General features: G+C 37.1%; 1 protein-coding gene across 1 annotated transcript in view; it reads left to right on the top strand.

Moving 5' to 3' along the window:
• MIB1 (MIB E3 ubiquitin protein ligase 1) overlaps window positions 1-23,207 on the top strand; it is a 129,227-nt gene that overhangs the window by 88,014 nt on the left and 18,006 nt on the right. Inside the window, exons 13-18 of the mRNA XM_058692531.1 lie at window positions 8,450-8,582; window positions 11,915-12,001; window positions 13,370-13,531; window positions 15,602-15,783; window positions 18,159-18,351; window positions 22,065-22,143. Of these exons, the coding sequence (XP_058548514.1) occupies window positions 8,450-8,582; window positions 11,915-12,001; window positions 13,370-13,531; window positions 15,602-15,783; window positions 18,159-18,351; window positions 22,065-22,143 (836 nt within the window). The remainder of the gene's footprint in view (window positions 1-8,449; window positions 8,583-11,914; window positions 12,002-13,369; window positions 13,532-15,601; window positions 15,784-18,158; window positions 18,352-22,064; window positions 22,144-23,207) is intronic.

The following is a 23,207-nucleotide window of genomic DNA, read 5'->3' as shown; positions in this document are numbered from 1 at the left end:
GACAGGATTTGTGATTTTTCTCACACTTTATACATGAGGAAACTGAGGCATAGAAGTTAAGTAACCTACTTAAGTCATCATCCATTCAGCTTGCTAGTGCCAGAATTTGAACCCAGATAGTTTGGCTTCAAACTTTGAGCTCTTTACCACCATGCCATGCTGTTGCTCTGATTTGTAATCATGAAATAATTCCTAATGAATTACCACTTTTGGGGACTTGAGAGTATACCCAAAATTTAATAGGCTACTAATATCCTTGTCTCTGTTATATTCAGAAAATGATTATTCATTTGATTGTTTCTTCGGTTCGATTCAACAAAACTTTGAGCTCCTTACATTAGGCGTACAAAAGAGATAAAAAGCTAAGTAAAACGGGTTTCCCTGGCTTAAAACATAGAAGGAGAAATAACTGGTCATTTAAGAGATAATTTTGGTTGTGTTTAATGATTGAGTACTCAGCTATACAACTCTTATGCGGCCTGCATTGTTACATATCTCTTTCTCATTTTGAGCTAAATTTTACTACAGTACCAAATTCCTGCTTAATGAAATTAAGTTAAATTAATGAAGCTTTTAATGGTGGCATACATAAAATAAGAATTTGTGGGGAAAAAATAAAAGCCCACCCCCCCCAAAATAATTGAAAACATCTAAGTAATGTCTATTCACTGTAGTTCTTTCCTCTACTTACAGCTAGATAAAAGAAAATAAAAACCAGCGATATTAATTTTTTAAAGTGATTCCCATGGGTAGCATTTTGGTATATATCCTCCTAGGCTTCTTGTCTGCATCCATTCCGATAGGGATGGCTAATGAACAAAAATATGTTTAGAATGTCACGTACTAATCTGCTTTTAGTTCGCCCTGAAGAACTTCTGCTGGGGATCAATCAACTTTTTTAGTAGGTTCCTTTTATGAATTCTGGACCAACTGGTTTTATTATTTGAGGAGTTGTTCATTACCTTAGCATTTATTGAACACCTAGTATGTGCTATAGTGCTATTCTAATGTCTTTTTACATTAAATAATATTAACATGTAAAGCCTCCATAGGTCAGCTACTTTTGTTTGTTTGGAAAAATGTTCGCCTATCTCTGAAGAAAGATTGTAAGGCATGGCAGGCCCTAAAAATGGACCCAGTGCCATTTGACTGCTACATACCAATGTGGACAGCTGCTTGTCCCCTCTACTTCTTAGAACTCATTTGTTCATCATTCAGCAAACGTTTGAGTATTACCATGTGCCAGGGATTATGCTAGGCACCACTATTAGTTGTTCCGGAACTTAATGCTTCTTTGGCACTATTCACAAATGCCTGCTTAACTGGTCGTAAGATCTTATCTTTAAACCATCCATGTCCTTAACCTCTTGGAAAACAACCAGATTGAGAAGTAAAGAAGAGTGTTTGGGCATTAGGAAAAATACCACCAAATCTCATATACTGTGCTCCACAGGTGAGAGTCTGTTGACTCAATAAAATTATTTTTTTAAGTTTGTTTATTTATCTGCGGGCGGTGGCAGAGAGAGAAGGAGAGAGAGAATCAGCACGGAGCCTGACATGGGGCTCGAACTCCCCAACCATGAGATCATGACCTGAGCCGAAACCAAGAGTCTGGATGCTTAACTGACTGAACCACCCAGGTGCCCCAATAAAATTACTGATGGATTGAACTGGTAACACCCTTATCTGTGCCGCTCTGTGGACCTCAGTGATTGTAGTGTAAGTCTCCTCTTCATTAACTACAGTGCTGCAGGGGACACCTGCAGTGGCCTTCCTGGCTGTATTGTAGGCTCCTCAGATTGTCCACCCCACTTAAGTGGGACTAATTAACAGAGAATGGGTTTGTTCTGAAGTGAAAACTGTTCTCTGAAAGTCTAAATTTTGCATTTTAATACTAGGATTTGATTTACTTTGTAGAATGTGATCTAGAAGGGACTGGGATCTTTTTTGGCACTTCTAACTTCTTTTGTTCTCACAGTTCAGTTATACATTTTGTACTGAGAGGAAAAAGCAAAAAGACACAAGGGAGTGAGGGAGGAGAGAGAGGCAGTGGGCTTTCAAGAATACGTATCTCTTTCTGTTTGAGTACCACGCTACTCTTCTGAGCCATTGGCTCTTATTTCTTAGAGACTTCAGCTTTCTCCGATTCTTTCACTGAGGAAATGCAAGCCTGGGAGAACAAGTTAGTGATGGTTCTATCTCAGTGGATAGCTTATGCCCAGAGAAGGAACTGCTCCTCTTTCCCTTTCTCTCCTTTGAGTTATTGGCAGTATAATATGGGAAGGTACTTCTGAAACAGGAATACAAGTCAGTGGGAAACATGGTGTCATAAGAACCATCTTCTCAAGGAGATCTAGTCAATAATGTGACTTGAAAACAAACCTCATTAGGGGCACCTGGGTAGCTCAGTTAGTTAAGCGTCTGACTTTGGCTCAGGTCATGATCTCACAGTTTGTGAGTTTGAGCCCACTTCGGGCTCTGTGCTGACAGTTCAAAGCCTGGAGCCTGCTTGGAATTCTGTGTCTCCCTCTCTCTCTGCCCCTCCCTTGCTTGCACTCTGTCTCTCTCTTAAAAATAAACATTAAAAACAAACAAACAAACAAACCAAAAAAACCTCGATGAGATTAGCATAAACCACACCTTGGAATGCAAAACTTACTGTCGTATTTATATATATTGACTATAAGAACTAAGGTAGAAAATACAAAAGATTTTAATATAGTAAGCCTAAATATTATTTTAGTGTTTTGACTTACTTTTAAAATCAAACTAATATATATGTGTAGTTAAGTCAAATACTACTACAAAGCTTATAATGAAAGGGAACTGTGTTCTGCTTTATCCTTCTTCATCCCTTTGTCTACCCCCCACCCAATAACTTCCAGCTTATCCTGCAGTTTTCTTTTTTTTTCTTTTCTTCTTTTTTTTAATGTTTAATTTTGAGAGAGACAGAGCGTGAATGGGGGAGGGGCAGAGAGAGGGAGACACAGAATTGGAAGCAGGCTCCAGGCTCTGAGCTGCCAGCGCAGAGTCCGACGCTGGGCTCAAACCCACAAACCATGAGATCATGACCTGAGCCGAAGTCGGACGCTCAACCAGCTGAGCCACCCAGGCGCCCCTATCCTGCAGTTTTCTTAAATTATCAATTGTAGACATTGTCTGCTGATTTCATGTCATGGAAAAAGAAGATTTAAAACTCTTGACATTGTCTATTATCCCCATGTCTCTCAACATAGTCCTATCACAACTTTTGTTTAAATCAGTAAGTGTTTACATTATCTTATGATTACGTATTGTTTTTAATAAAGTTTCCCCCCCCCACATGTTATACTTGTATCTTCTCAACTCTAAAAGAATCCTAAAACCTTTTAAATTCCATTTCTCACATGGTCACATGTGTAGCATACTAGATGTTTGGCATTAGCATCATGATTATGCCAGATCTAAACATTCAGTAGTATAATGTGGTACCAGTACTTTTCCCAGTTAAGAATCTGAGTCAAAGTTACATAATATCTGGTTTGTTTTTTTTTTTAAGAGTTTGTTTTTAAGTAATTTCTATACCCAATGTGGGGCTCGAACTCACAACCCTGAGATCAAGAGTCACATACTCTACCAATTGAGCCAGCCAGGTGCCCCAGTATGTAGTATCTTATCTTATTTTATTTTATTTTATTTTATTTTATTTTATTTTATTTTATTTTATTTTATTTTATTTTTTCTGGTTTATTTATTTATTTATTTATTTCAATATATGAAATTTATTGTCAAATTGGTTTCCATACAACACCCAGTGCTCATCCCAAAAGGTGCCCTCCTCAATACCCATCACCCACCCTCCCCTCCCTCCCACCCCCCATCAACCCTCAGTTTGTTCTCAGTTTTTTTTTTTTTTAATTTTTTTTTTTCCAACTTTTTTTAAAATTTATTTTTGGGACAGAGAGAGACAGAGCATGAACGGGGGAGGGGCAGAGAGAGAGGGAGACACAGAATCGGAAACAGGCTCCAGGCTCTGAGCCATCAGCCCAGAGCCTGATGCGGGGCTCGAACTCACAGACCGCGAGATCGTGACCCGGCTGAAGTCGGACGCTTAACCGACTGTGCCACCCAGGCGCCCCTGTTCTCAGTTTTTAAGAGTCCCTTATGCTTTGGCTCTCTCCCACTCTAACCTCTTTTTTTTTTTTTTTTCCTTCCCCTCCCCCATGGGTTTCCGCCAAGTTTCTCAGGATCCACATAAGAGTGAAAACATATGGTATCTGTCTTTCTCTGTATGGCTTATTTCACTTAGCATAACACTCTCCAGTTCCATCCACGTTGCTGCAAAGGGCCGTATTTCATTCTTTCTCATTGCCACGTAATACTCCATTGTGTATATAAACCACAATTTCTTTATCCATTCATCAGTTGATGGACATTTAGGCTCTTTCCATAATTTGGCTATTGTTGAGAGTTGTAGTATCTTATTTTAATCCACCAAATCAGGAAGGTTGGATTGATTATTTATTTATTTATTTATTTATTTATGTTTAATGTTTATTTATTTATTTAGAGAAAGCACAAGCAGGGGAGGGGCAGAGAGAGAGGGAAGCAGAATCCCAAGAAGGCTCTGAGCTGTCTGCACAAAGCCCCGATGCAGGGCTCGAATTCATGAATTGTGGGATCATGACTTGAACCGAAATCAAGAGTTGGATGCTTAACCAACTGAGCCACCCAGGCACCCCTGTAATCCTTACAGTTACTGTAAACAAATGACAGCAGGAAACCTTAGCTTTGTATGAGGTTTGTGAGTAGGATTTAGGGGTTTGTAGACTCTCTCAAAATTGTAGGTAGATAGATATATATATGTGCATTTCTCTGGAAGGAAGTCCATAGTTTTCCATAGATTTCCAAAGAATTCTGTCACCCCTTAGCAATGATACAACTTCAGTAACAACCACTGAAAGCTGTCTTTAAGCTATGATTCTCAATGTACTTTGGGTTATAAACCTGTTTTAAAATCTGATAAGAGCTATAAACTTCCAAATTTAAATACAATTTTAGAAGATCTTGGATCCTCCAGAGGCTGTCAGCCTGTCCTGAGATTTCTTGGGCTTCCTACATGGGATTCAAAGACGGCTACCTTTTAGAAAAAAAAAAAAAATTTTTTTAATGTTTCATTTATTCTTGAGAAAGAGAGAGAGAGAGCGTGTGCGTGCATGAGTTGGGGAGGAGCAGAGAAAGAAGGAGACACAAAATCTGAAGCAGGCTCCAGGCTCTGAGCTGTCAGCACGGAGCCCAACGCAGGACTCGAACTCACAAGCCGTGAGATCATGACCTGAACCGAAATAGGACACTTTACCGACTGAGCCCCCCAGGAACCTCTAAAGATGGTTACTATTAAGGAAACATATCCTGGGTCATGTTAGGGTTTATTCTCATTATTTTAGAGACTTATAGTTTCCTTTATACACACTCTTATTCTGTATCTTCAGCCTGTTTTTCTATATGTTTGTAACATTTCTGTATTTCAGATTTTTATCTTTAATGTATATCATCTTAGGAAGAACTATCCCGATATGTATCTTACTATCATCTCTTGCCCTTTAATATTCTGTTGGCGCAATTTTAAAAGTGTTTCTGTTTTTACTTTCTTTGTTAGGAGGGGGGAAAGATCTGTAGTCTAATGTGTGTGTCAGTGGTGTCCATGCCAAGTCCAGCACTGTATAGCAGCAGTTATTTTCTCAGTCTTAAACAAAATAGTGGCTAAATATATTAGGGGAGGGTTTTTCCAAATTATGAGTTTTCTACATAAAATCTTTCTGTTAAGAAAAATTACTGGCAGGCACCTGGGTAGCTCAGTTGTTTAAGCATCCCATTTTTGATTTCAGCTCAGGCAGTGATCTCAAGGTTAGTGGGATTGGCAGCACAGAGCCCGCTTGAGAGTCTCTCTGTCTCTCTTTCTCTGCCCCTCTCTCACTTACACACAAGCAAGTGTACTCTCTGTCTCTCTCAAAATAAACATTAAAAAAAAAGTTACTACCATATAGTAAATCACATTCTTTTTTTTTTTAATTTTGAGAGAGAGTGTGTGTGCACATGTGCGAGTGGGGCAGAGGGGCAGAGAGAGAATCTCAAGCAGGCTCTATGCTCAGCACAGAGCCCAGCAGGGGACTTGATCCCACAACCCTGGGATCATGACTGGAGCTGAAATCGGGAGTTGGACACTGAACCGACTGAGCCCGTGGTGCCCCAAGAAAAGTTACTTCTAATTTCACTTTTCTTTTTTGAGAGTGGGCTAGGTTTTTCTTTAAGACACATCATTTCTTTAAATTTTTTTTTTTTTTTTTTTTTTTTTTTTTTTTTTTTTGAGTGTAGATGAAACAGTGTTACATGACTGTCAGGTGATTTAGCATCTCTATACATTATGCTGTGTTCACCACAAGTGAAGATACCATCTGTCCCCATACGGTGCTGTTAATTATTGACTCTATTGTCTATAATGTACCTTTCATTCTATGACTCATTCATCCCATAACTGTAAGCCCAGATCTCCCACTTCCCAACCCCATGTCCCCTTCTCTTCTGGCAACCATCAGTTTGTTCTCTGTATTCGTAGGTCTGATTCTGCTGTTTGTTTGTTTATTCATTTGCTTTTTAGATTCCACATGTAAGTTAAATCACATTCTCTAATGTATTTAACTTAGTGTAGCATCCTCTAGGTTCATTCCTGATGTCACAAATGGCAAGAGCTCATCCTTTTTATGCTGGGTAATATTCCATTGTATATATGTACCACATCTTCTCTATCTGTTTATCAGTGGACACCTGGATTGCTTCCATATCTTGGCTATTGTGAATAATGATGCAGTAAACAGGAGTGCATATATCTTTTCTTTGGGTAAATACCTGGTAGTAGAATTATTGGATCATATGATATTTTTAGTTTTAGTTTTTTGAGGAACCTCCATACTGTTTTCTACAGTGGCTATACCAATTTATATTTCCACCAGCAGTATAGTAGGGTTCCTTTTCCTCCACCTCCTCGCTAACATGTTATTTCTTGTCTCTTATTTTAGCCATTCTAACAAGTGTAAAGTGATATCTCATTGTGGTTTTGATTTACATATCCCTGATGATTAATGATATTGAGTATCTTTTCATGTGTCTGTTGGCTATCTCTGTGTCTTCTTTGGAAAAATGTGTATTCAGTTCCTCTACCCATTTTTTAATCAGATTGTTTGGGTTTTTTTTTTTTTTTTTTTTTTTTTTGGTGTTTAGTTGTGTAAATTCTTTGCATATTTTGGATATTAACCCTTCATCAGATATATCATTTGCAAGTGTCTTCTCCCATTGAGTCAGTGGCCTTTTTGTTTTGTTGATGGTTCTCTTTGATGTGCAAAAGCTCGTTATTTTAATGTAGTCAAAATAGTTTAATTTTTTATACACTTTTTATTTTTTTTTATTTTTTTTTAAATTTTTTTTCAACGTTTTTTATTTATTTTTGGGACAGAGAGAGACATAGCATGAACGGGGGAGGGGCAGAGAGAGAGGGAGACACAGAATCGGAAACAGGCTCCAGGCTCTGAGCCATCAGCCCAGAGCCTGACGCGGGGCTCGAACTCACGGACCGCGAGATCGTGACCTGGCTGAAGTCGGACGCTTAACCGACTGCGCCACCCAGGCGCCCCTATACACTTTTTAAAAGTTTATTTATTTTTGAGAGAGTGCATGTGCGAGCATGCATGTGAGTGGGGGAGGGGCAGAGAGAGAGAATCCCAAGTAGGCTCCGTGCTGTCAGTGTGGAGCCTGATGTGGGGCTTGAAGTTACGAACCAGGAGATCATGACCTGAGCCAAAATCAGGAGTCAGACGCTTAACTGACTGAGCCACCCAGGTGCCTCTCCCATTAGGTTATTTTATGAAGAAGCATCCCTTCTTGATAATTACTTCTCCTGCTCTTTAATACTTTACTCTTTGATGGTCTTTAGGATAACTTTTTTCCTCTAGAAATATTTTGTTATTGGTACTTAAACTTTAAATATTAAATTATAATTACCATTTATTTTGTGTGTTTTGATATAACTAGATTTATCACTGCTAAATGCCATATATCAGATTTTTAGCTGCAATTCATGATAATCTGCCAGTTACATGAAGTTTGTCTTTAAAAAAAAAAAAACCCTTTGGTTTTTTTTTCTTCCCTCTCATAATATTTTCCCCTTGTAACACTCCCATTCTGTTTTGATTCTGTCCCCCAAATGGTGATAGTTTCTTTACCTCTTAAAGCATGAAAAAGCTGTGTATTTGAGACTTAGAAAAAAAAATATACTTCATTTGTCTTTGACGGCATAATTTTCTTTAAAGAAGAATAGTTTTATTTGACTTCAAGTTTCTTTTGAGTAATTTTTTAAAGAAAATAATTTAAATATCAAATTGTATAAATACCAAAATCATGTATATTTGACTTTCAGTGCAATGCGTGTTTTACTGTCTAAATTACCAAGACCATGGATTGTGGATGAGAAGAAAGATGATGGTTATACTGCCTTGCATCTGGCTGCCCTTAACAATCATGTAGAAGTGGCTGAACTGTTGGTACATCAGGTAGGAAAAGCTGTGCAATAATTTTTAACAATTTGGACCATTACCATTTATGTACTTACTACTTCATCAGCTACCTCTTGGTAGGTTACAGTAAAACCCCATGATGATGCAAATTCAGATATGGTGCGTTTTCATTCTTCTGCCTAACATGGGTTCTTAAATGGAGGGAGGTGGTGTGTATATGTGTGTAAGGGTTGGGGGGGGGCCCCTTGTATTCCCTCCCACAGTGTTCTGGATTAGTCCAGTGAAATAGGTATCAACGAACAGAGATTTCCCAGAATCACTACCACTGTTGTACAAGGACCAAGAACCATCATGTTGTTATCAAAGCTAGTGTGGCCAGTTGCCATCTAGTAACAAGACTGCAGCCAGGATCTGGCGGTTCAGTTCATGACTCCTGCTGGATTCCTGGAATCTGACTGGATAGCAGTACGGGTTCACTTCAGTCATTTCATTCATCTCTGAGATAAGATAATGCTACATTCTTATGGTATTGGATTTTTGAGGAGCTTAGTTCGTGTAGTTTTATGATGTTTTAGGTTTTCCAGCAAAACTTTTAAATATCTCAGTCGAGCATATGTCATATGGAAGCGTTGAAGTTACCAAAGAATTACTTACGATCTCTGATTTCAAGGGGCTTACAGGCTACTGAAGAAGATGAAATAGCAGACAAATTTAGCGAATAGTTCATTGTGTATAATTAAGTACCACATCAGAAGATAGACACTCCATGAACTATGGAAGTTAAGATAAAGAAATAGTTGCCATTTTAAGCGTTTATTCTTTCTTGAAGTGTAGTTGGCACTCGGTGTTGCATCTGCTTCAGGCGTACGATGCCGTGGTTTGAAACTTGAATGCTGCTTGTTGTGCTGTGCTTACCGCAAACGTAGCTACCATCTGTCCCCGTACGGTACTATTACAGAACCATTGACTAGTAAGCCTTGGTTATTAAATATTGAAGTTACTGCCCATAAAAGTATTGTTAATTGGGATAATTTCCTTTTCAATTCAAGATACAGATAACTGACCATATTACACTGTCTTGGTAATTGTTTTTTAGTAAGTCTTAAAATCAGTTAGTTAACCCTCTAACTTTGTTCTTCTTTCTTAGAATTACTTTAAGATCTTTTGAATTTCCATATAAATTTTAGAATTGGATTATTTCTATTAGAAAGTCATGGCAATTTGGTTCTGCACATTTTAGAATTATCTTTTTTTTTTTAGATTTATCTTTAAGTAATTTTTTCATGCTATTGTAAGTTGTTTAAAATTTCAGTCTCTAATTGTATATTGCAAATATACAGAAATACAAGTATTTTCTGTACGTGGACCATATATCCTGCAATTTAGCTTAAATTACCGTAGATCACGAGGGGATTAGAAATTGTGACCACAATGAAATACTGATCACCAATGAAAATGACTAAAACTAAAAATGCTAACAAAACAGAATGTTGGTTAGGATGTGGAACAGTTAGAATTCACATACATTGCTGGTGTTTTTCAAAGCAGCCACTTTGAAAACAATTTGGCAGTTCTTAATAAAGTTAAACATGTATTCACTATACAACCCAGCAATCCCCCTTTTGGGTATGTACCCAAGAGAACTCAGGACATATTTCCATGCAAATACTTGTACTAAACATTTGTAGCAGCTTTATTTGTAATAACCTCTAACTGGAACCAAGTCAAATGTTCATCAGCTAGTGTCTAGATAAATGAATTATGGTACATTCATACAATGAATATGGTTCAATACTAGGAAAATCTAATGATGGAAAGTTTAGGAAACTTAAAAAGAAAATCCCTCACTTTCTGCATTTATATGAGAACAAGGCATGATAAGAAAACAAGCTAAGATCAAGTTCCTTGTAATTACACTCAGAGAAACATAACTAATAAAAACAAATCAGAAACTCCCATCTTCTAGAATGTCATAGTATTAGTAGAGTTTGAGCTCTACCCAAGCAAGGGCACAGGTGGGTTTCAGAGTTGTAATCAGGGGGCTAAACAGAATGATAAAGTTTATCTTTTGAATCTGTAGCCCTTTGCTTAGTTCCATTTTTAAAATTATTAGTATATAAGACATTGTGTTAGGCAATTTACATGTTATTTTTCTTAATCCTTACAGACGGAAAGAAAATTTTCTTTTCCCGTTTCTTTGGCCGGTCTAATAATTAAACTGACATGAGACATAACCACAGGAGAAAAACATGTTCAGTATTGCATACATGGGAGCTCAGATATGAGACTCTTCCTAAGTGACCAAAGCAGGCAGCCTTTGTACCTTTTACACAAACAGTTGTGGAGAATTCACAAAGGGGTTTGGGCTTGGGGTAGCAAATAAATAAATGAAGTAACAAAGTTTATATAGTCCATTCTTGGCCCTTAATTCCCCATCTCTGACAATAAGGATGCCTTCTACCCTCCAGGGTCAAGGAAGATAGCCTTCACATGGGGAATTTATTTCTTGCTTTCAGGAGACAAAGGAAGGTCTGAGTGTCCTTGTGCTAGCTGTTTAAGTAACTTTAATTCAAAATAATTAGTATGCCAAAGTGGCATTATTTAGGGGCAGCCCACCCTGAACCCCATAATCCCATTGACCCTGTGTAGTAGGTTGTACTGTCACCATGTTAGAAGCAAGGAAATGAGTGTGAGATGGTGGAATGCTTGCTTAAGTTCCTGAAGCTCTAGGTCTCCTGGTGCCAGTAAGTTCTGGACTTTTGCTCCTTTCCTCTGTCCTTGGCATCAGCTGTTCTCATATAGGGCTTTGACTACCCCAGGACCCTGGTAGGGCTTTCTGCTTTCCCTTGAGTAAGTATTTTTATATACTAATTAAACATTGTCTTCTCATCCTCAAGTGAAGTTCCTTTTCACTGAATAAGAGCTCAGTTATGCAGCAAGGGTACATGACCTTATTAGGTCATTAGAGTAAATCTAAATCCAATATGACGATTCATTAATAGAACGTTTTAGGAAATACTATTTACAGTTAAAAGGAGCTAATTGTCTCTATTGCTGTATAATGGAGCTTGAGAAGGAGCTGTGTTTGAGCTCTGTATTGAACTTTGTCATTTAACTGTTCCTGGATGGAGTCACTATAGTAAAAATAATTATTGTAAGCTTGCTTTTCTGCCTCTGAAAGATGCTGCCCCATCTGGTTCTTCCTGTATTACCAGCAACTGTTATGAGAACAGTGTTGCAGTAGCTAGAAGAAGAGAGGAAAGTGGTCAGCAGTGTTTGTGTTATTTATTTCTCATGAAGAGTTATAGTTTTAGTGTTGCTTATGATTGTCAAATGTTGAGTATATAAACTTTGTTCTTCTTGTTCAGGGTAATGCGAACCTCGATATCCAGAATGTGAACCAGCAAACTGCCCTTCACCTTGCTGTTGAACGACAGCACACCCAGATTGTGAGGGTAAAGTATTTACTAACAAGAATCTTACAAGTGTGTTTTACCAGATAGACTTCTAGAAGGTCTTGAAAATGATACATAGATTTTTCAGAAGGCATAGTTAGATGAACAAATTATGAGTTTTGGCTAATACTGGGCAGAGAGTTTTAATTTATAATGGGGAAAATCTTAAAACTGATATTCAAAGTCTGTTATGTAATTTTGTTGCCAGACTATTTTGTTGCCAAAATATTAAATCAGAGAATTTCAAAGTAATATATAAATTAGTTTTTTAAAAAGTACATTCCTGGGGCTCCTGGATAGCTCAGTTGTTTGAGTGTCTGACTCTTGATTTTGGCTAGGGTCCTGATCCCAGGGTTGTATAATTGAGAGTGAACTATAATTAAAAACTTAGGCTGGACGTTTGTCACAAATATATACATATTTGACTAACCTGATATTCCAGACAAAATATTTGAAAGATTATCAGTTTAAAATTTTTTTGTAGAGCAGTGATTCTTAAAGCTTAGAAGCTGAGCCAGCAGCATCGGCATCACCTGGGACCTTGGTAGAAAATTCTTGGGCTCCTCAGACCGAGTAAATCAGAAACTGCAGGGGTGGGAACTAGCATTCTGTGCTTTAACAAGCCCACCAGGTAATTCTCATGCATGTTCAAATTTGAGAAACACTGTCAGAGAGTGACATCTCATGTAAACTTCTGGGGACAAATTTAAAAAAACCCAAAAAACAAAACACCACCAAAAAATGGCCATTTGCCAAGATAGGTAAGACCATATGCTTGAGATTGATTATGGTGTTTTTCTAAAACTCTGACAGCATTTGTAGAAAGAATTAGGAAAATCGTTAAAAAGTACCATAAGCAAAGCCTTAACTACAAAGTTATATTGCTACTTAAAACATCTATTAAAGTGTATCAATTATGCATTTTATATCAGAGGTTGTAGTTTAGTGAACACTTCACATTTATTGTGAAGATTACTTTAATGATTACTTTAAAAAATAAAATCTGGAAGGAAGAAGGAAGGAGAAAGAAGGAGAAGGCAGAAAGGAAGAAAGGAGAAGGAAGGAAGGAAAGAAAAAGAGAAAAAAAGTCTTCAATTTCTCCCAGTTATCTTGATCTTGGAGTCTGTGAATTGGTTCTCATTTCTTTCTGTTTTCTCGGATTCGATATATTTGAGTAACTAGAGCTCATCACTATTTGTAAAGGAGCCACAGGAGTTTTGAGAGTAGCAAGCGAAAACATAAAAATAATTGGCTTTAGTGGCAAACCCCTTCAGGTAGGTCCAGGGCTTTGTCACTGTTACTTTAGATATGTTGTAATTTCTTGTGGGCCCGAGAGACCTTAGCAAATGAGATGTCTTTCTCTCTTAGCTTTTGGTCCGTGCAGGTGCCAAATTAGATATTCAGGATAAAGATGGGGATACTCCTTTGCACGAAGCTCTGAGGCACCATACCTTGTCTCAGCTACGTCAGCTCCAAGATATGCAGGATGTGGGGAAGGTTGATGCTGCATGGGAGCCATCCAAAAACACAGTGAGTAAATTAATCTTTAATTCAGTACTACTGGAAGAATCTTTTTTTTTTTTTTTGGAAGTATCTTTTAATGCAAGATCTTAAATTTATGGCTAATTTAATCTGATGAAATATTTTTTCAGAACTGCATATGTAGAAATATAGTGTATGAACTAAGCAATAGTTAATTCGAGCTACATTGCTTCAAATTCTTAGTGAAAGTTGAAAGTTGTTTGGTTGTTCTTTTTTTTTAACTTTAGCCATTCATGTTGAGTGTGTAATGCTATGCTGGGATTTTGATTTGCATTTCCCTAATGACCACTGCCTGATATTGAACATCTTTTCATTTGCTTGTACTTACATATATTTGATGAAGTGTCTGTTCCCATCTTTTGTGCATTCTTTTATTGAGCTGTTTTGTTACTATTGAGTTTTGAGAGTCTGAATTCAAGTTCCCTATCAGTTATGGGATTTGCACATATTTCTTCCCGGTCTGTGACTTGTGTTTTCATTCTTTTAATAGTGTTTTTGCAAGAGCAGAAGTTCCTAATTTTTATGAGATCTAATTTATAAATTTTTCTGTCATTGTTTGTGCTTTTTGTGTAGTATCCTATCTGAAAAATCTTTGCCAAACCCAAGGACACTAAGGTTTTCTCCCCTTTTGTACTAGAAGTTTATAACGTTTCAGCTGTTACATTTAGCACTACCTTTCATTTTGAGTTAATTTTTATATATAGTATTAGGTATGGATCAAAGTTCATTTTTTTCCTTGTGGATGTTCCAGTTATTCCACCACCATTTGTTGAAAAGACTGTCTTTTTCTACTGAATTGCCTGCTGTGCGTTTGTCCCAAATCGATAAACCATATTATGTGAAGTCTTTCTAGATCCTGTATTCTGTTCTGTTGATCTGTGTCTTTAGGTATGTAATGCCAACCCTATTGTCTTAATTACTGTAGCTTTATAGTAAACATTCAACTCAGGTAGTATAAGTCTTCCCAACTTTTTTCTTCTTTTTCAAAGTTGTTTGACTTATTCTAAGTCTTTGACCGTTCCATATAAACTTTAGAATCCTTTTTAAGACTGCAGAGGGGGTCTGAGACCAAAGTGTTGTAGAATTGCCACCTTTCTCTATGTCCATAGCTAAATTCTCTAACCTTTGTGTACCTCCTTTTTCTCATTGTAAAAAGGAGGGAGTGGAATAATTAACTCCATAATAAGGTTGTTACAAGGATTAAATGAGTTAATTCATGGAAAGTGCTAAAAATAGTACTTGGTCTGTTACAGATGCTCTCCAGATGTTTGATAACATGTTTGAGTCAGTAGCTCAGATGAAATCAGAACCTGATTAATTGCCTTCTCCTTTTCTTGGCTCACTTCCTTGGTGTTGGTTCTTTTCTCTGTTGTCTCTCCTCTTACTATTTCATGTCAGTTGCTAACAGCTCCAGAGCTAAATTGAGTAGAAAGGAGAGTACTGTTGGAGCACCTGGGTGGCTCAGTTGGTTAAGTGTCTGACTTCGGCTCAGGTCACCATCTCACGGTTTGTGAGTTCGAGCCCCATGTAGGGCTCTGTGCTGACAGCTCAGAGCCTGGAGCCTGCTTTGGATTCTGTCTCTGTCTCTCTGCCCCTCCCCTACTTGCTCTCTGCCTCTCTCTCAAATATAAAACATAAGAAAAAAATTAAAAAAAAAAAAAAAAAAAGAAATGAGAGTACTGTTTCCTCAATATCTTAAATCAGAAGTCCTGGTCTTGAGTTTTATTGACCTTAATTGATCTGATTTGTCATCCCTGAACTAATCACGTAGATGAAGTGGATATCTGACTGGTCTCAGCCTTCTTTGGTCCACCTGTAAAACTAAAGAGTGGATCATTCCTCATACTATATTCCTGAGAAAACTGGAGTGAAGGGGAATGGATGTTAGGACTGCAGCTCATAAATGCCCACCATACTTGTGTAGGCTGTGAGTTCTTTCCAGACATTTTTATATAATTTTTATATAATATACACTCAGACGTGCACACACACATTTAGGGGTGAGAACTGATAACAGATTCTTAAGGGAAAATAATGACTCTTTTCATTTGATTTCAGTTAATAATGGGACTTGGTACCCAGGGGGCGGAGAAGAAGAGTGCAGCATCTATTGCCTGTTTTTTAGCTGCCAATGGTGCTGACCTTAGCATTCGAAATAAGAAAGGTCAATCGCCGCTTGATCTCTGTCCTGATCCAAGCCTCTGCAAAGCACTGGCAAAGTGTCATAAGGAAAAAGTCAGGTTTGTATTATTTCTTGTCATAAAACTTACTGTTCTTTGTAAAGCACCATGTGGTTTCATAATGGAGCACTTGATTACTTGAGAATGTCTTGGTCTTTGCTCATCTTCCTTGTGTTGATGCTTTCTTCCTTAAAAATTTTTCTCCAGACACTGTGTCTCTTACTTAGTGTCCTAATCTCTGCATTACTAAATACGATGCTTTATGCATAATAAGTGCTAAGAAACTTTTCTAAACCAGCCTGATCTTCTAGTACTCCTATACATTAGAGGAATTCATCTATAGGAAGAAGTACTAGTGAAATTGCTGTGATTAATGTTAGATGTATTCAAAATTGTAATAGACTTTTATTTTTTTAAATGTTTATTTATTTTGAGAGAGAGAGAGAGAGCAAGCAAGGGAGGGGCAGAGAGAGAGGGAGACAGAATCCCAAGCAGGCTTCATGCTGTCAGTGCAAAGCCCAGTGTGGGGCTTGAACCCACAAACCATGAGATCACGACCTGAGCGGAAATCAAGAGTTGGACACTTAACTGACTCAGCCACCCAAGTGCCCTGAAATTTTGAAAAAAAAAATTTTTTTTTTTTCAACGTTTTTTATTTATTTTTGGGACAGAGAGAGACAGAGCATGAATGGGGGAGGGGCAGAGAGAGAGGGAGACACAGAATCGGAAACAGGCTCCAGGCTCCGAGCCACCAGCCCAGAGCCTGACGCGGGGCTCGAACTCACAGACCGCAAGATCGTGACCTGGCTGAAGTCGGACGCTTAACCGACTGCGCCACCCAGGCGCCCCTGAAATTTTTAATAGACTTAAAAAAAAATGTTTATGTATTCTGAGAGAGACAGAGAGAGAGAGGGAGAGAGAAAGAGCGCAAATGCGAATGGGGAAGGGGCAGAGATAGAGAGAGAGTGAGAGAATCCTAAGCAGGTTCTGCACTGTCAGTGGAGAGCCCGATGCAGGGCTTGATCTCAAAAACCATGAGATCATGACCTGAGCCGAAATCAAGAGTCAGACACTTAACCAGCTGAGCCACCCAGGTGCTCGGTAGACTTTTATAAGAGAGGCAGTGTACATGCTCACCAGTAGGGTGTATGTCACACAAAGTCTGTAATAATTCTGGCACCTTGTACAGTGCCTGACAGACACTCACTCACTATCACTGAAGGATTGAAAGAATGAACACATGAAGGAACCGATTCCTGATGGGGTTTTCTCTAAAAATGATTTCACACTTGTCTTTTTTTTTCTAAAAGTAAAATATGTCAGTAATTTTAATTATTTATAACACAATTGCTTTTCTTATTATGAAATATTGTAGACATATAAAGAGGTATGTATATTTTGTTCCTTTTTTTATCCCAACAATGCTGTGCAGCTATTACTGCTGTTTATACCTGGTTCTGGCCATTCAACATTTTGGTAGTTTTCCCTTAATCTTTGTGTTCTCTTGCCTCTCTTTTAATTTGGGTGTGGAGATGAAATGACATCTCTTTGGAATCTATACATTGAGCTGTTAATGGAGAAATTCATATGAGGTATATACATTTCTTTAAGTGTGTCCTTGAGGAACATAAAATTCTATTACAGCAGGACAGAGCATATCTAAAAATATAGATTTAAAGCACTATAATTCCTGCAGTAGTAACTTTAATGCTGGGGTCTAAGATGGAACTAGTGTGTGTGTGTGTGTGTGTGTGTGTGTGTGTGTGTGTGTATGGATGTTCATGAGTTTCTGAAGATTATGGTAGAAACAGAGTATCCCTTTTGTATAGCTGTAGTTGGTCATATATATGTATTTCTGTGTCTTGTATCTATATATTTATAGATGTGTTCTGTCTTTCCATAGTAGAATTTTATGCCCCTTAAGAATACATTTAAAGAAATGTCAAAACAGCAGCTGCAGTGACATATTTTCCACAGTGCCCTGTCAGTTGTGGACTCTAATGATGCTTCATTCTGTCTGTAGTTAGGATAACTAATGTGGGCTCTAGCTAGAATTTGTGTTTTATTCCTATGCCCTTCTCTGCTGGTTCTTTATAGGTAACAGATTCTGAGTGAAACTGTTTATGTTAAATTTTTTGTAACTAGTGTTTTTGGTTTCTTTGTTAGAAGAAGATTCACCCTTTTCCATTGGGTGAGCTATTTGTTCAATTTGAAATTTAAATAGTATCAGAAGCCTGTAAAGATGCAGAGATGTATACAAATGGAAAAATATGGTATGCAGTGTTTCGTATACAGATGTTAAAGCTTAATTTTTTAATATAACTAAAGCTGTTGTTATGTATGCGAATGATGCTCTAGATGTTTTTAAAATATTTTAATGAAGTTGTAATATAAATATTCTGATAGGATTGATGAGAAGTATTTTCTTTTGTTAGTGGTCAGGTGGGTTCTCGAAGTCCTTCCATGATTAGTAATGATTCTGAAACCTTAGAAGAGTGCATGGTGTGCTCAGATATGAAGAGAGATACTCTTTTTGGCCCATGTGGACATATTGCTACCTGTTCTTTGTGTTCTCCACGAGTCAAGAAATGCCTCATCTGTAAAGAACAAGTTCAGTCAAGGACAAAGGTAATATATTTTTAATACAGTATTTTATCATTTTATGAAGTTCTTTGAGATTATAAATAATGATAAATAAGATTATATGATGCCATATGTGTGTTAAACTTTGTTCTAAGAATGATTTAAATTTGAGGTGCCTGGGTGGCTCAGTAGGTTAAGTGTCTGACTTTGGCTCAGGTTATGATTTCACGGTTCGTGGGTTTGAGCGCTGCATCAGGCTCTGTGCTGACAGCTCAGAGTCTGGAGCCTGCTTTGGATTCTGTGTCTCCCTCTCTCTCTGCCCCTCCTCTGTTCATGCTCCTTCTGTGTCTCAAAAATAAACATTAAAAAAAAAAAAAAGGATGATTTAAATTTAAGAATGTATAATTTATGTATTTATCAAGAAAACAATTTTGAGTTTCCTTCTTTGTATATAGAAACTATAGAAGTTAAAAATCAATCTATTTTGCTTTTATAACCTAAAGCTGTACTTAATCCCATTTTTCATTGTAGTTATTATATATTGCACCTTTTTTGAGTACACGGACTCTTGCATTCATCTTCATAAAACACCAGTTGTTTGTTTGTTTGTTTGTTTTTTGTAGAATGTCACACATTCTGGATTTGATTGTTTTATCAGAGTGTTGTGTAATTTGTTTCTTTATCCTCTGTGTTTCCTGTAAACTGGAAGTTAGATCTAACAGCTTGATTAGGGTCAGCTTAAACATTTTTGCAAGAAATTCTCACAGATGGTGGTACTCACTTTGTATTGTGTCCCACCAAGAGGCAAATAAAGTCTGTCTGTCATCTTGCTGTTAGCGAGGGCCAAATTCTGTATCCACTCTGAACTTTTTATCTTGTCTGACTCTACTTTTTGAGAAGTATTATTCGTTTCTAGGTTTCTGGTTTCATTCTTTTTCTGTGTAACTTAGTGCTCTATCATAACTATATTGTCTTACCCATTTTGGTTGTACTGAAATAATTGATTTTCCTTGTTAGTTTTTCCGTGTGTGTGTTAAAATGAGATTTAAGTTTTTTACAAATGTTTTCTCTTAAGGTGAGTAGCTTAAACCAAAAGATCTCTTGGTTTTCTTTGGTTTCATTTATAAAGCTTATACTCTTTTTTTGTTCTCTTTTTATTCTCTTCATTATTCCCTTGATGTTTCTTAAGCTGTTCATTAACCTTCATTAATTAGAAAGGAGCTGGCACTAATTCTTGTAATGAATTAGCTGGCAATGACTTAAAAGGTGTTACCTTGCCGGTGCTTTGTACATTTTCATAGGGAGCCTTCTAAAACTAGATGTTTTCTGTGATCCAAATGAACAAATCTTTGGTAAAATTTTTGGCACAGGAAAATTACAAGGAAGTTATTTTTGGATAGAGGATTTTGGAGTAATAAGGTGTGTATAGCTGCTTAGTCTCTTTGTAAAGGTGGGAAGGATGAACTAACAACACTTAACTGTCAAGTGCAGACAGTCTGTTAACTGCAGGTGCTGTGTTGGCATTTTATATGCATTCTATCTAGGTCATCCCTGCTTAATAGATTAATGCAGATCATTCTACTTGGTATTTATAATTTGCTTTAGTTACCTGCTCACTAAGCAACAGTTTGGGAAAGAATCTGAAAGGGCAAAAATTCAAGCCATTCTCTTATTTTTTTAGATTGATCTATGCATTCTGTTGTTGGGCCTGAAACTATTTGTGTTGGATTAAGCCTTATTTTAACAAATCTTTATTGAGCACATGTTTTGTAGTCAGGACAGAGATGAATATGATAATTAGCTGCCAAAAACTGGTAATGTGCTGGTAAACTTAGATTAAAATCTACTTTGCCATATAGGATGTTGTAGGTGCTTTGAGAGAGATGTAAAGTTCAGAGTTCAGAGCCCCAGGTTGCCAGAAGCGGAGTCCCAGATACTGAATAACCCTTACTGGTTGTCTAACTCTAGGATTCACAGTTGGAAAAATTGAAGCTCAAAGAAGTGTACTCAAAGAATCAAATGCAGGTCTCATGATTCTTAAGTCCCTGTTCTTTCCCCTGTGTGATGATACAGACAAGAGTGTCTACAAAGGGAAAATTGATGGAGCAGGTAGAGAGGGAGGAATGTGCTGTCATACCTTTCTAGACCATTTCTGAATTCCAAGAATCAGTAGGCTTTCAGTTTGACTTTCAAGTTATAAAATTTTCAAACCTGCAGAAAAGTACAAAAAGTAACATACCCACCAAACAGATTTGCCAGGTTAGCTACAGAGCTTTGAATATAAAGAAATAGTGACCCCAAGTGGTTAAAGAGTAATGAACATCTTCATTAAAGATCAAACAAATTATAAAACTAATATTTGGAGGAAGGGGGAGTAAATAAGCTTTATCTCCTTAGCAGTTAAGGAAATATAAATAAAAAATTATGAATTACCATTAATCATTCCTATCAAATAAGCATAAATAAAATCTAAAAAATGCTATCCTGGACAGTGGAAAATGCACACTCTTTTAAACACTGCTGGAGGCTGAATAAATGGGTTCATGTTTTTGAGAGACCATACTGACAGTATTTGTGAACCTTTGCAATAAACATGCTTTGATTTAGTAATTTCATTCCTGGGAATGTAACCTGAGGAAAAAAATCCAAAGGGGGAAAAATGTTAAGGCTACAAAGATTTTTTTAACTAAACACTCCATACGTAATATCTGGTTTAACCACCCTGTGAAGAAGGGTTTGTTCTTTATCATTTAGATTAAAAAAAAAAAACTTTGGCTCAACAGTGTTAGGTAATTTGTTCTTATTGGGACTGGAATTTGAATCCAGAAATATAAAGGTCCCAACCAATCATATCTTACTGCTTTCTCCTGTTATTCAACTATAGAAATTCTATGTACATAGCAAGGTACACATTGGGAAAGTCCATAGAGAGAGCACATGCAAAATTTGGTTAGTTAGGTGAAATTATAGATGAGTGGTGGTCATCATTTTGGGGCAGTAATATTAATGTCACAAGATATGGGTAAATGTGAATGTGTGTCAGAAGGGGGGAGAACAAGTGAAAAATGCAAGGGCAGTGGGGTGGGATGGGGTTGAAAAAAACCAAGAGAAATAGTTACACACTCAAAACTCAGATGAAGTGGAGATGAAGAGGAGATAAAATTAAGGAATATTATGAACAGATAGTGGAAGACTTGTGCCTTTAGAGATTATAGAGAAAGAACAGGGCAAAGCCATGGACTCCCACCAGCATGGGAGAACTGACTAGGTCCCAGAAAGGGATATGTTGGGTAGAGTTCCTTGGATGTGGATAAATAGAAAAATTCCCCTTGGGCCCTAGCAGTCTGCTAATCTGGCTGGTTTTTTATTAATATTAGAAATCTAGTTTATCTTAGATTTATTTTTATACTCCTTTATTTCTTCTTTTTATTTTTCTTTCAAAGTAATTTTTGAATAAAAGAAAATTAAAGTCTGTTCTGGTCTTTCTGACCACAGAGGAAATGGAGTTTTCTTTATCATTCTTTAGGATAGGTAGGAAGACTAACATGGAAATAGAACCTATGAAGGGCCAGAGTTTATAAAGGTGAAAAAATGAGCAACCCAGAGAGTCAAGGACAGAGAAGTAGAGTGTGTGAAGTTTCACTGTGCTAAGAGTGTTTCCTTATAGAGGAAATACACTTGGATACAAAAGAAACTGTTAGAGTTACAGGATTTATCTGTACATGTTCACACTTATGCTGTAACCTCTTTTTTTGTAGATTGAAGAATGTGTGGTATGCTCTGACAAGAAAGCAGCTGTTCTTTTTCAACCTTGTGGACACATGTGTGCTTGTGAGAGTAAGTAGCCTGTACAGAACTTCCTTGGTGTCTTTATAGAACTAGAAAATGAAACAAAGTATAGCTTTGAGGTTTTGTTTTGTTTTGCTTTTTTTTTTTTAGATATATAACCCATGAGCAAAAACATTGGTCAGCCTTTCTAGTACCTTCCATCTCTTCCTCAGTACTATGTACAATGTCACCTGTGTCCCTCCTTGCTCTGAGGTTAGAGAAGGCAGAACAAGCTATGTTCTACCAGCTCACATTTTGATTTCATTTGTATCAGCACAAAATGATCTCTTATCACACACAATAGAAATTTATTTCCAAAAATGAATTTTGAAACATTTAGTCTAGGGCTTTTCACATATAAAATTGGCACATCTTCATTTGTCTTCACCTTAATATTGTCTCTCCTGCATACTTTTTTCCCCCACTACTGAATCACCCACAGCAACTATTTGGGGCTATACTGTCTGGCCTTCTTAACCTTTCTTAGTCGTTATGCTAAAAGAGCTGTTTTGGAGGATATACTGAAAGTTCATGATGTTTTAAAATATCTTTTAAACATACTATCTCAGAGTCCCTTCCTTTTTATATCCCCCTCTTGTTCTTTTCAAATTCATGCACTGTTCAACATTCTCCTCTTCCCTTTGCTGGTTTCATTTGTCAGTGAAGGATTTTAAACAAGTTTAACAACTTACACTTTACTTAAATGAGCTCAAAGTAAAGCATGGTGTTTTCTATTATAAAATATAGTCAATAGGTATTGATTTTCAGTGTAATATTTAAGTAATACACAGATTATATGATAGATTAATTTCATTGACATAGATTTGTTTTAAACCTTGGTGGTTTTTTTCATTCTGATAGGCAGCTCATTAACTAAATAAAGGATCAAGGTTTCCTCCTATAACATTCTGCCTCAAGTAATTGGTTTTGTTTTCCAAAGACTAGTATAATGGCTGTTATCAACTGTCAGAGGGCTTGTGGAAAGAGATTTCTGTCTTAAGTAAAAAGAGCTCAGGTTACTTAAGTTTTCATAGTCTAGGGGCTAGCAAACTTTTTCTGTAAAGGGTCAAATC

This window comes from Neofelis nebulosa, chromosome 11 (genome assembly GCF_028018385.1).
Source record: "Neofelis nebulosa isolate mNeoNeb1 chromosome 11, mNeoNeb1.pri, whole genome shotgun sequence".
Lineage (NCBI taxonomy): Eukaryota > Metazoa > Chordata > Mammalia > Carnivora > Felidae > Neofelis > Neofelis nebulosa.
This window is presented reverse-complemented; position numbering and strand designations above follow the sequence as displayed.